Below are 11,823 nucleotides of genomic sequence, written 5' to 3' on the forward strand. Positions count from 1 at the left end.
CTTCAAATTTTTTTTGTTTTTTTTCCAAACCACTCCAACGCTCCCAATGTATGAAAAAATCCGGCGGAGTTATAAAAGTGTTCCCAAACCACCTCATCAATTCACACCAAACCTCCATGGCCACATCACAATGAATAAATAGGTGACAAGCCGATTCAACCACCCTATCACACATAACACAAGAATTAGGAACATCCACCGGTAGCACATTCCGAATACTAAGATTATCTCTAGTTGGCACCCGGTTAAGGAATAGCTTCCAAGAGAAAGCTATCACCTTGGAGGGAGCCGGGCTTTTCCATAGATTAGAGAAATCCCTTTTTTCATCTGTGTGTTTGTATTGTATCCTATGCAAAAATTGTTTAACATTTATATTTATTTTAAGGAAAATGTTAAAGAATGTCCTTGGAGCATTGATTAAGGAAACAAAAATAGAAATATCATGTTGAAAAGTGATAAATTCAACCTTTTAAAAGTTAAAAAAATATATTTTCAATGCAAAGCTGCTACATTTTTTATTTTTTTAGCAGACAAATACCCTAATGATTGAATGATTGAATGAGTGGTGCATAATCCACTATATCACATGAGTATCATTATGCTTATCATAAAACTATATACTGTGTATTAAGGTTAATTGGACGTGGAAAACATGGTGTCTGAAAGAAACATAATTTGCTTGGTTGACTCTCACTCCTCTAACAGCTACCTCTCTCTCCGTAGGTTCTCTCTCACGGCTCTCTCCCTTACATCTCTCTTTCTCACGACTCTCTCCATCACAGCTCTCTACCTGACGGCTCTTTCTCTCTTTCTCCAGTAATTTCTCCAGGTATCTCTCTCTTTTTGTAATTTCTCTCTTTTTGTTATGGGTTTTATTCATTTTTGTCACAGCTTCTGAATTTATAAATTTTTGTAATAATTTTTTATGATATAGAATTACCTGTTTAATAGATGTTGTTTCATGTCACAATGCTAGCTAGAAATTACTTTTTCTGAAGTACTTGTTTAATCCGACCTTGGTTGTTATGTGCCATGCTGCCTAGACTTGAGATTCTTATTTGAAAGTTATGGAATTTGAGAGGAATTTGCGCTGTATTCTGTTCTATTTTCTGATTGATAAAAAATTAAAATTAACAAGTTTGAATTGTATATGGTTTTAGTGTTGTGCTTTGATTATTTTAGTTAATTACATGAATTGGGACAACGTGTAGAATATATTCATGTGTTGTTATATATGGCATAAGATGTTGATATTGTAGGCGTAATAGTTTTGTAACCCTTTTGTAGATTGAAAAATCAATTGTTTCTTAAATTAACTTTAAGAAACAATGGATAAAAAATGGATGTTTGCCAACCGATTTTCAAAGGAATATGAAAGTGGAGTAGAAGAGTTTGTTAAGTTTGCCGTGAAACATGCCACTGACCGCAATCGAATCATCTGTCCTTGCTTAGGTTGGTGTTATGGAAAAAGGGGTAATGGGGATGTGCTGCGAAATCATTTACTAGGGAACGGAATTGATCGAAGCTACACATGTTGGACGATGCATGGTGAGATGAGTAACAATAGCGTTGATTTGGGGAATAATGAGACATCTGAATCAAATGAATTTGACACAAATACATTTGACGGTGATCGAGTTGACGAAATGCTAGATGTAGTTGAAGAAGATCTTCGGGATTGTCCTGAAATGTTTGAGAGATTGGTTAGTGATTCAGAGAAACCGTTATATGATGGTTGCAGCAAATTCACAAGAATGTCTGCAGTATTGAAGTTGTACAATATAAAAGCGAGAAATGGATGGTCTGATAAAAGCTTCACAGACTTGTTAACCCTTCTAATAGATATGTTGCCAAAGGATAATGTTCTTCCCAGTAGAAACTATGAAGCCAAAAAAATGTTGTGCTCGATTGGCATGAGTTATGAAAAGATACACACTTGTCCTAACGATTGCATTTTGTTTCGAAATGAATACGCATCGTTAAATGAGTGTCCTAAATGTAATGTCTCTCGATATAAGAAACAATCTATTCCTACGAAAGTCGTATGGTATCTTCCTATAATACCGAGATTCAGGCGCATGTTTAGTAGTGAAGTTGATGCAAAACATTTGACATGGCACAAATATGATAGAATTAGAGATGGGAAGTTTCGACACCCTGTAGATTCGCCACAGTGGGCTAAAATTGATCATGATTATCCTGATTTTGGCAAAGAAGGAAGAAATCTACGCTTGGCACTGTCTACTGATGGAATGAACCCAGATGGTTTTCAAAGTATCCCAAACACCGTATGGCCTGTGATTTTGGTGATTTATAACTTGCCTCCATGGCTATGTATGAAGCGTAAGTTCATTATGTTGTCTATGTTAATTTATGGGCGCAATCAACCAGGGAATGATATAGACGTGTACTTGGCACCTTTAATTGATGATTTGAAGCATTTGTGGGAGACAGGAGTGGAGGTTTATGATGGATATAAGAAAGAAAACTTCAATTTGAGGGCGATGTTGTTTGACACCATTAATGATTTCCCAGCATATGGAAATCTATCAGGATATAGTGTTAAAGGTCAGAAAGCGTGTCCTGTTTGTGAAGAGGAAACTGATACGCTGCGGTTGGAGGATTGTCAGAAGAATATCTTTCTCGGTCATCGTAAATTCTTGCCTTCTAATCATCGCTACCGTGGGTGGAAAAAAGCATTCAATGGAAAACCAGAAAAAGGTGTAGCTCCAGTTGCATTGACGGGTGATCAACTATTTGAAAAGGTGAAGGATATGAGCAATAAATTTGGCAAACCTTCTGCAAAAGATCTTGTTAAAAGCGGGTGGAAGAAGAAGTCAATTTTCTTTGAACTCCCATATTGGAAGTCATTGTATGTAAGACATTTCCTTGATGTGATGCATATTGAAAAAAACGTATTTGATAGCATTATTGGTACGCTACTAAATGTACTTGGAAAGTCGAAGGATGGCATTAATGCGAGGTTGGACTTAATCGATATGGGAATTAGAACTGAATTGGCACCCGTGAAAGACGGAAAGCGTACATTTTTACCACCTGCGGCTCATACTTTATCAAGATAGGAGAAAAAAGTATTGTGTCAGTTTCTTCATGAAGTTAAAGTTCCAGAAGGGTACTCATCAAACATTAGTAATTTGGTATCTATGAAAGACCTCAAGATAAGGGGTTTGAAGTCTCATGATTGCCATGTTTTGATGGAACACATGTTACCAATAGGTATACGTTCCATTTTGCCTGAAAACGTTAGAAGTGCAATCACTAAATTTTTTTTTTCTTCAGGGCGATTTGTAGTAAAGTGATCAATCCAGAGAGCTTACAAACATTGCAAAGAGAAATTAGTGTTACTTTGTGTGAGCTTGAGATGTACTTCCCACCCTCATTTTTTGACATTATGGTTCATCTAACTATTCATCTAGTGAAAGAGACACAAATGTGTGGACTGGCTTATATGAGATGGATGTACCCTACTGAGCGTTATATGAAAATATTAAAAGGCTATGTGAAAAATTGAAGTCGGCCAGAAGGTTGTATTGTTGAACGGTACATCGTTGAAGAAGCTATTGAATTTCACACTGAATATTTGTCCAACGTTGAATCCATTGGACTTCCTAATACGTATCATACGTCAGAAAGAATAACTGGAAAAGGGTTACTTGGAAAAAACTAGTGACGATATCGAAGACTGAATTGGAGCAAGTACAATTGTATATTTTGCACAATGATGATGAGGTTGAGCCGTTTGTTAAAAAACACAAGGATGTACTGAATACTTTGAACCCAAATAGAAGTGAAAATTGGATAGCACGGGAACATAATAGAAATTTTGTAACATGGTTTAAAAATCATATTTATTCAAAGTTGTCTGAAGATCCTGCTTCAGTTTCAGAACGTTTGGCATTCTTATCACGTGGTCCAAATTCACATGTCATTCTTACACTGGATATGCAATTAACGGCTACACATTTTATACCAAAGAACAAGATGATAAAAGCACAATGCAAAATAGTGGTGTCACCCTAGTAGCTGAGTCGATGCACATCTCAAGTGCCGAGGAGACAAACCCAGCATACACAAATCTGTCATATTTTGGGGTTATCAAGTGCATTCGTGAGTTCGATTACACAATGTTTCGAGTTCCTGTATTTGGGTGTACGTGGGTTGATAATAAAAATGGTGTTCGGAGTGATGAGTCTGGTTTTTTGAAGGTGGATCTTAGTAGAGTGGGGTACGAAGATGAGCCTTTCATTTTAGCATCACAAGCTAAACAAGTGTTCTATGTCACTGATCCCGCTAATGTAAAATGGTCTATGGTACTTTTGACCAACAAAGTTAGAGATGATAACAATACAAATCAAGATGATGAGGACGTTGAGGATGATCCTTTCTTAGCAAATCCACGATCACCTGAAATTGGTCCTACTATAGATGATGATTTGTATGTGAGAGATGATCATGATGAGGGAATTTCCATCGATCCATCATTCCACGTAGTCAAGCAAAAAAAAAACGTATTGCCACAAAAAAAAGAAAGAGATCCAAAAACTCTTAAGTTCTACAGTTGTTATTGAAGATAATATTTCTTCATACTCTTCTAATTAGTAGCTTCTTTGTGTAATAAAATTCATTGTATTCATTGTTTCTTATTGAATGATCATTAAACCTTGGTAATTTGTTGTGATTAAAGTATGCCCACCCTTCTATTTTCTACTTTTGTTTGAAGAACGTATTTCTGTTATAAATGTTCATTAAACCATGATTATGAATGTATTTCTATTATGAATGTTCATTAAACCATGAACGCATTTGTGTAATTTTTTTATATTTTCTTATTGCAGATCAATGGAGTATTATGATGAAGACAAGGACTATGATCCTGACAATGTGGAAAGTGACAATGATGAAAGTGACTCCCAAAATGATGGAAGCAACTCTATTGAGCGTGAGATCACGCGTGGGATAACCCTTATGAAAAATATCATCCGCGCAAGAGATAAAGGAGTCAAATATGAGGTTGTTCAACAATTTGTTTAAAATTAAATTATATGTGGTTTCTTTCTTCTAGACATACCTACAGTTGTTTTATGAAATTATTAGGTGTCATGGAATATTCGTAATCAACCAATTGGGGCTTAGTCCGCATCGTTTGCAAGTTTCGTTGGTGCCGATGTTCGTAGACACATTCCAATCACTTGTGATCATTGGAACCCCAAAGACAAATCAATGAATCCCCACAAAGAGTTCCTTTTTAAGGACATACAGGTATCAAATAGTAGTTGACGTTTGACTGCATATAAGTGCTTTTACTTATACATTTTTTTATTTTTATTTTGTAGAGTTATTTCCTTAATGTTGATGAATCACGCAAGAAATATGTACTTCAACTTGCTGGAAAATTACATAGATGTTTTCGATCTTATTTAACAACAAAGTATCTCAAAGATGCTGATGGAAATTTTGTAGATGCCGATCGTCAAGCACTTTACGAAAGCTTGATATCTCCGGAGGAATGGGGGACTTTTAAAGCTAAATGGAATACTGTTGAATTTAAAGTTAGAATAATTTATTGACAAGTGTTTATTATGATATTATATCATATTATATTATATTATATTATATTATATATATATATATATATATATATATAATTTTGAATACCATGTTTTGATAATGCTACTTGTATGTACAGGAATTGAGTGAAACAAATAGAAAGAGAGCGTTAAACCCCCAATACCCATACATCAGGGGGCGTATGGAATATGCTCGCTTAACACAAAAAATAGTGAGTATATCTAATCAAAAACCATACCATGACGTTTTAGATTGTAACAATACTTCTAATTGGTAAGCATTTTTTGTCATTTTGTAGCTAGCAGAGACTAACTCTAAAGAAGAAGACATTGATGAATGTTTAAGGTGGAGGGAAGGGCGTGTGAAGAAGGATGGAACGGTTGATGAAAGTGTCCAGAAAGTATATGAAGAATGTGTAAGTATTATTTTTATTTAATTTGATTCTGAAAATTTATTGTTACTTCATATAAAACTTGTAAGTATTATTTTTATGACGATCTTATTTTTTCTGTACTACCATATATTATTCCAGGTGACTCTATCTCAATCTTCTCAAACTTCTAGCTGTAGGGACATACTTAGCAAAGCATTAAATGTCTGTGAGTATTCTGGTCGTGTAAGGGGTATGGGGTTAGGGGTCACTCAAACAGTTCTTAATAAAGGTCAAAAGAAAAGTGAAAAAAATCCCAGTACTAGAGAATTATTGGCCATTATTCAAAACCTATCATCTGACCTTGATCAATTGAAAAAGGAAAGGGGAAAAGATATCTCAAGAATTCAACAGGATATGCATATCCCTAGTGACAAAGAGAGTACCAACATTGATGTTTTGAAGAATATTCCCAAGGTATTTAATTAATTACTTGTATATATTTCATTTAGTAGTTTGCTAATTATATTTGTTAATAGCTTTATGTTGACTATTGGTTTAGGGTATATCACCTTGTTCATTGTACTTGTTGTCTCCTACTTATCGCATAGTCGCTAAGGGAATGGTAAACAACATCTTGGGAGATAAACTTCACCATAAGCCACTCCCTGATGGGTATTTGAAAGTATCAATTGATGTTGCTTTAGAACAGGATGCAGAGTTGCCCATACCTGATGATGTTGCTGATATAAGGTTGGTTAGAGATGCAATAGGAACATATGTGGCATGGCAAAGAAACCTCATTTCCCTTAATCTTGAGGTAAAGTAAATTTCTCTTGCTTTCATTTAGCAACGTACATGGTTGTGATATTTTCCTTTTTCGAATTAGTTATGTTCAATGATTTTACTTCTACATCATGAATTACTGTGCAATTCGGATTGCAATTTATTTCTCTGTGTGTTGCAATTTTAGGTGTAGTGCTATCTACTTGAAACAAACTTATTTCTCTTAGTAGGTTTCAAAAAGAATTTTAGTTAGTAACTAGCTTGCTAGTCTCATTTATTGTTTGTACTGATAAGTATAGTTTGTGATTCTTTGAAATGAGGGTAGAATTTGTACTTCTATGAAGTTGTGATACTGTGTCTAATCAAAGATAGCCTTTATTTCTCCACTCATGTGCAAAAAATAAATTGATCACTGACTGAATCAATTTCACATAGATTCCTGCAACATATAAAGGCAATGGTAATGACGGGATTAGGAGGGGTGACGAGTCGGTCACTTCAAAAAAACAAGTATATTGATATACACAAGAAATGTTCATTTTACTATTCAATCATTTGTTAATCATTAACTAAATTAACTATACAAGTAATATTTTAGATTCAAACACAAAAATTGCATGAAGGCACTAAAATCATGAAGGATAAACCAAGAAATATGTCTCAAGCACAAAAGTTGAAAGAAGTCACTAATAAGGGTAGACATAGCAATATTCCAATCACAAAACAAAAACAAGATATTGCAAAAACCAAACATCAAAAGCCTAACTCTACAAAGTGTCGTCCATCATGGGTGTCAGCTTTTAAATCACTGGTGGAAGTGCAAATGAAAAACTTAGATACGCGTCAGATAACTATGGAGGAAGGTATTTTTGGTGAAGAACAGTATGATGAAAACATTACCAAAGAACAAATGTATGAGTTTTTTGAAAATATAGAAACAGGTGTCTCTGTTGTCTGCGTATATATCAGGTACTCCGAATAACTTTAAATTGACCGAACAAATTATTTTATTTGTATAACATTTAATATATAGTATCTAATATTACATTTTCATTCTAGGTACTTGTATGAGAAGTTTGTGCGCGACACTGATTTCCCAAGGAAATTCTCCTTCTTATCCCCCCATCGAATATCCTTGGTGTTAATTGAAGCAGAACAAGAATTGGTCAAAGCATACATGGTTAAGGAATTCTTGAAATATAAAGATGAGCGCAAGTTATTTATTCTACCATTTTATATACATCAGCCTATGTAAGATTTTCTTTGAAACTTTGTTTTTGAATATTTTTTCCTCACTTTTTACCATCGTTTATAGAAGATTTTCTAATTAACTTTGACATTTGTGTAGTGCACATTGGGTGTTATTTGTCATTAATCCCATATCGGAAATCATATATTATATGGATCCATTACTCAATGACTATATGAATTACCCAAAAGTGAAGAGTATGTTTGACACGTAAGTATATATATACATATATTTATGGTCAGTTGTCGTATATGAAAACTATATATATATGGTCAGTTGTATGTAATCTAAAGTTTACATTTATAATTTGTAGAGTTCTAAAGGTATTTCGCTCTGCAAGGGACGCTCAAGTATCAAAGAATAAATTTAACAACATATCATGGGTCCGAGTACAGGTTTGATAATATAACATATAACAACCTTAAACAATTACTGTATGAATATAATATAAATAATTTTATTTATACAAACTTATTTTATATTTTGTAGTGTCCTCGCCAAGAAAATGGTATAGATTGCGGGTACTTTGTGATGAGGTTTATGAAAGAGATTCTCATTTCAAATTTAAATGAGATTCCAAAGCTAGTATATGTTATTTTTTATATTAAAGTATAAATATTTGTATATACTATTTAAGTTTATTAAGTAACATGGTTATATTTTGGTTATAATATATGCAGTACATTGAGGGTTTTAAGTGTGTGACATACTCAAAAGATAAAATAAGAGAAATCCAAGAAGAATGGTGTCAGTTCACGATGAGCCTTTTGGTTATGTGATATTTTTATGATAAGGTGAGTTTCATGTTTCTAAATATATTTGCTAGAAGTGTTGGTGATTTTAATTTATAATCTTGCTTTAATTTGTACTATGATCAGTAGTACTTTGAATTTGTCTCTAATATAATATGGTTGCTTATTGCTTAATGGGGTTTTATGCTATATATACGCAGGTGTGGAGAGTGAACGAAATTTGGAAATGAATAATGATTTGCCTGCTTTTTTTGAATAAAAATGTTGAGACGACCAAGAAGATAGATGAAGACACATGCTGCCATAGAAGATTTTGATCTTTATGTTAACTAATTAGTTGTAACTTAGAGATATCCATGTTACCATTTTAGTGGCTATACATTTCAAACTTTTATGCTATATATATATATATATATAAATATATATATATATATATATATATATATATATATATATATATACATACATTTTTTATTATATGTTTAAGTTTTTTTTGATAAATAATAGTCTCAATTTTAATGTGCCAAAAATATATATATTTCCCTTAGATATATATATATATATATATATATATATATATATATATATATATATATATATATTATAGTATCTGTAAAAATAAAAATAAAAATTTGTCCAAAAAAAAAACATATTAATGTTTTTCCTAGCACTTTTTTCATGCATAAAGCGCTATCTAAACCTAGTGTTACCTAGCGTTTTAAAACAAAAAACGCTATTTTTTACTAGTGAAAGCGTTATTTTAAAAACCTTTTAGATGGCGTTTATTATTGTAAGCGCTATCTAAGGATGATCTTTGCTAGCGCTTTTTGAGAAAAAGCGCTATCTAAACCTAGTGTTACATAGCTTTTTAAAACAAAAGCGCTATGTTATACTAGGGAATGCATTATTTTAAACGCCTTTTAGATGGCGTTTTTTATTGAAAGAGCTATCTAAGGTTAATCTTTGCTAGCGCTTTTTGTCAAAAAGCGCTATGTAAATACTGCTTTAGGTAGCGCTTATACAGAAAAAAGTGCTATATTACTTTTACCAGCGGCATTTATAGTAGCGCTTTCAAAGCGCTAGCTAAAGCTTAACCCATTCCCAGGGCTTCTCTTGAGCTCCAAAGTAAACCAACCTTGACCACCAAAATCATCTAATCTCATTATCTCCTTCCACCACAATGAAGCATTATTGGGGACCACCACCTCACCCCCCTCCAACAAACTAACAAAACAAGTACCATATTTCTCCCTTAGCAGCTCTTTCCATAAGGTATTTTCTCCGTCTAACAATCTCCAATGCCACTTTGTCAATAGGCTTACGTTAACCAACCTTACATCTTTAACACCAAGACCCTCATTCTTCTTATCTTGACAAACCGACTTCCACTTCACCCAACTAATCTTCTTACCTCCTCCCGCACCACACCAAAGAAATTCTCTTTGAATTTTCACAATAATCTTCCACACCTTCAACATCATTTTCAAGAAAGAGAGATAGAAAATCGGAATCGAATTTAACACCGAGTTGAAAAGCACAATTATCCCTCCCAAGCTAATATATCGATGGTTCCAAGAGTTCAACCTCCCACTTAGAACCTCCAACATCGGATCCCAAGTAGAAACTTTCCTCGCACTCCCTCCAACAAGAAGGCCCAAGTATTTGAACGGAAGATTAGCTTCTCTACAATCCAAGAAATCACAAGCCATCTGTTTTATCTTGGTTTTTCGGGTGTCAAACATTGATTAAGTTTGAACCTTTTTAACCTTTGATATCTCATTTTTTTCTTGGGAAGGCAAAAATAAGAAAAACCCTTGAGAATCGAGGTCCGGGAGTTGTTTTCGCTACGGGAAGGTGTTAGGCACCCATAACGACTATAGTATCCTATAGGAACCGTCTTTACTTTCTACGCGCGCGCTTTATTTTTAAATGCTATTTGAAAAATGATATTTACACCTAAGAGTTTACTAAGTCAAGAATTGGAAGGAGAGGAAAGTGTTTGAATTTTGTTTTATTGGACTTGGAGAAGTTTTGACTTCTTGCCTACATACCCTTTTAAGGGATCAAACTCCATGTAGTTCTCTTCCAAAAAAATGTTTTTGTTTTTGTTGGTTGATTTTAATTTTGAAAATGGAATTTTGAAGAATAAGAGAGAGAGGGCTCAAGGGCATAAGATTTGAAAAATGTGAGGTGTGATTAGTTATTTTGCAAAAGAAAGTCCAAGTATGATTAAGAATTCATTAAGGTTTTTTTGTTTAAGAAAATAAAGGGAAAATTCATTGGGATTTTGATCCCAAAGTTTCTTTGGAAAATTATTTGAGTGAAGTTGTTCATGTTTTTTGGAAAAGAGAAATTTTCTAGGTATCGTGATCCCTAAGCATACATCTAAAGCATACATTCCCTAGGCATACATCTAAAGTATCCATGTGATGTGTGTGCATGTGTTGGTGCTTGTGTCGGTGTACATCATTAGAGTCCATTGTCCTTTACATCATTTGCCTAAATACAAACTACTTCTCTTGTGAGAACTTAATCTCACATAAAATGAATTAAAGCCAAAAATAAAGTGCAATAGAAAAGAAATGGAAAGTGAGGTGAAGATGATGAGGGATGCTTATGAAACAATGAATAAAGTGGTTAGTAATAATAGGTATAGAATGATAGAAAAATAGGCAAGGAAAAAGGCATAACAACATGGTAAAATGGCAAGAAAAAGTGACAAAATACACTTAGCAAAATACCCAAAACCCCAAGCAAACAAAAGGCTCATAACCCTCACATTATGACATTTTTCAAAGAGTTTTAGGTTCAGCCCTAATATGAGAGTTACAAGAAAATCACAAGCCAAAGAGTTATGGTATATTCTTAAGTCTATTTTACACTAATTCACATATTAAAATTCAAGTAACTTGCCATATAAGAAACCAATTATCATATATCACAAACAACACCAAATATTCCAAATTGAACAACAAACAAAACCTCAAAATTACTCAACAAGCAACAATTATTATGAGTAAAAGAATTGGAATCAAAACATGCAAGAAACTCCACAAAATTTGACAAAGACAAGAAAA

The 11,823-nt window shown here is 33.5% G+C and overlaps 2 protein-coding genes and 1 pseudogene across 2 annotated transcripts; all 3 read left to right on the forward strand.

The window, feature by feature from the left end:
* Window positions 1-666: 666 nt before the first annotated feature.
* Window positions 667-9,147, forward strand: LOC146937175 (uncharacterized). Its single transcript, XM_085751611.1, has 11 exons — window positions 667-829; window positions 1,288-2,456; window positions 6,681-6,779; window positions 7,181-7,255; window positions 7,344-7,714; window positions 7,805-7,996; window positions 8,094-8,204; window positions 8,308-8,389; window positions 8,484-8,579; window positions 8,675-8,788; window positions 8,947-9,147. Exons 2-10 carry the CDS (start codon window positions 1,329-1,331, stop codon window positions 8,771-8,773), a joined length of 2,253 nt encoding a protein of 750 aa, XP_085607737.1. The 5' UTR covers window positions 667-829; window positions 1,288-1,328; the 3' UTR covers window positions 8,774-8,788; window positions 8,947-9,147.
* LOC146937176 (uncharacterized) lies at window positions 3,259-5,052 on the forward strand (annotated as a pseudogene).
* Window positions 5,080-6,448, forward strand: LOC146937177 (uncharacterized). The gene is made up of 5 exons (XM_085757370.1): window positions 5,080-5,280; window positions 5,355-5,570; window positions 5,708-5,800; window positions 5,888-6,004; window positions 6,122-6,448. The coding sequence occupies exons 1-5, from the start codon at window positions 5,242-5,244 to the stop codon at window positions 6,446-6,448; spliced, it is 792 nt and encodes a 263-aa protein (XP_085613496.1). The 5' UTR covers window positions 5,080-5,241.
* Window positions 9,148-11,823: the final 2,676 nt, after the last annotated feature.

The sequence above is a fragment of the Medicago sativa genome, chromosome 3 (genome assembly GCF_051527215.1).
Source record: "Medicago sativa cultivar Bolivia chromosome 3, Bolivia_mono, whole genome shotgun sequence".
In the NCBI taxonomy this organism is placed as follows: domain Eukaryota; kingdom Viridiplantae; phylum Streptophyta; class Magnoliopsida; order Fabales; family Fabaceae; genus Medicago; species Medicago sativa.

Excerpts from the sequence above, each read along its gene's own strand:
- LOC146937175 (XM_085751611.1), top strand. The coding sequence starts at position 1,329 with ATGGATAAAAAATGGATGTTTGCCAACCGATTTTCAAAGGAATATGAA. Across the intron at positions 7,715-7,804 it reads GTTGTCTGCGTATATATCAG|GTACTTGTATGAGAAGTTTG; the intron begins GTACTCCGAATA and ends TTTTCATTCTAG. Across the intron at positions 8,205-8,307 it reads GTGAAGAGTATGTTTGACAC|AGTTCTAAAGGTATTTCGCT; the intron begins GTAAGTATATAT and ends TATAATTTGTAG.
- LOC146937177 (XM_085757370.1), top strand. The coding sequence starts at position 5,242 with ATGAATCCCCACAAAGAGTTCCTTTTTAAGGACATACAG. Across the intron at positions 5,571-5,707 it reads GGAATACTGTTGAATTTAAA|GAATTGAGTGAAACAAATAG; the intron begins GTTAGAATAATT and ends TTGTATGTACAG. Across the intron at positions 6,005-6,121 it reads AGAAAGTATATGAAGAATGT|GTGACTCTATCTCAATCTTC; the intron begins GTAAGTATTATT and ends ATATTATTCCAG.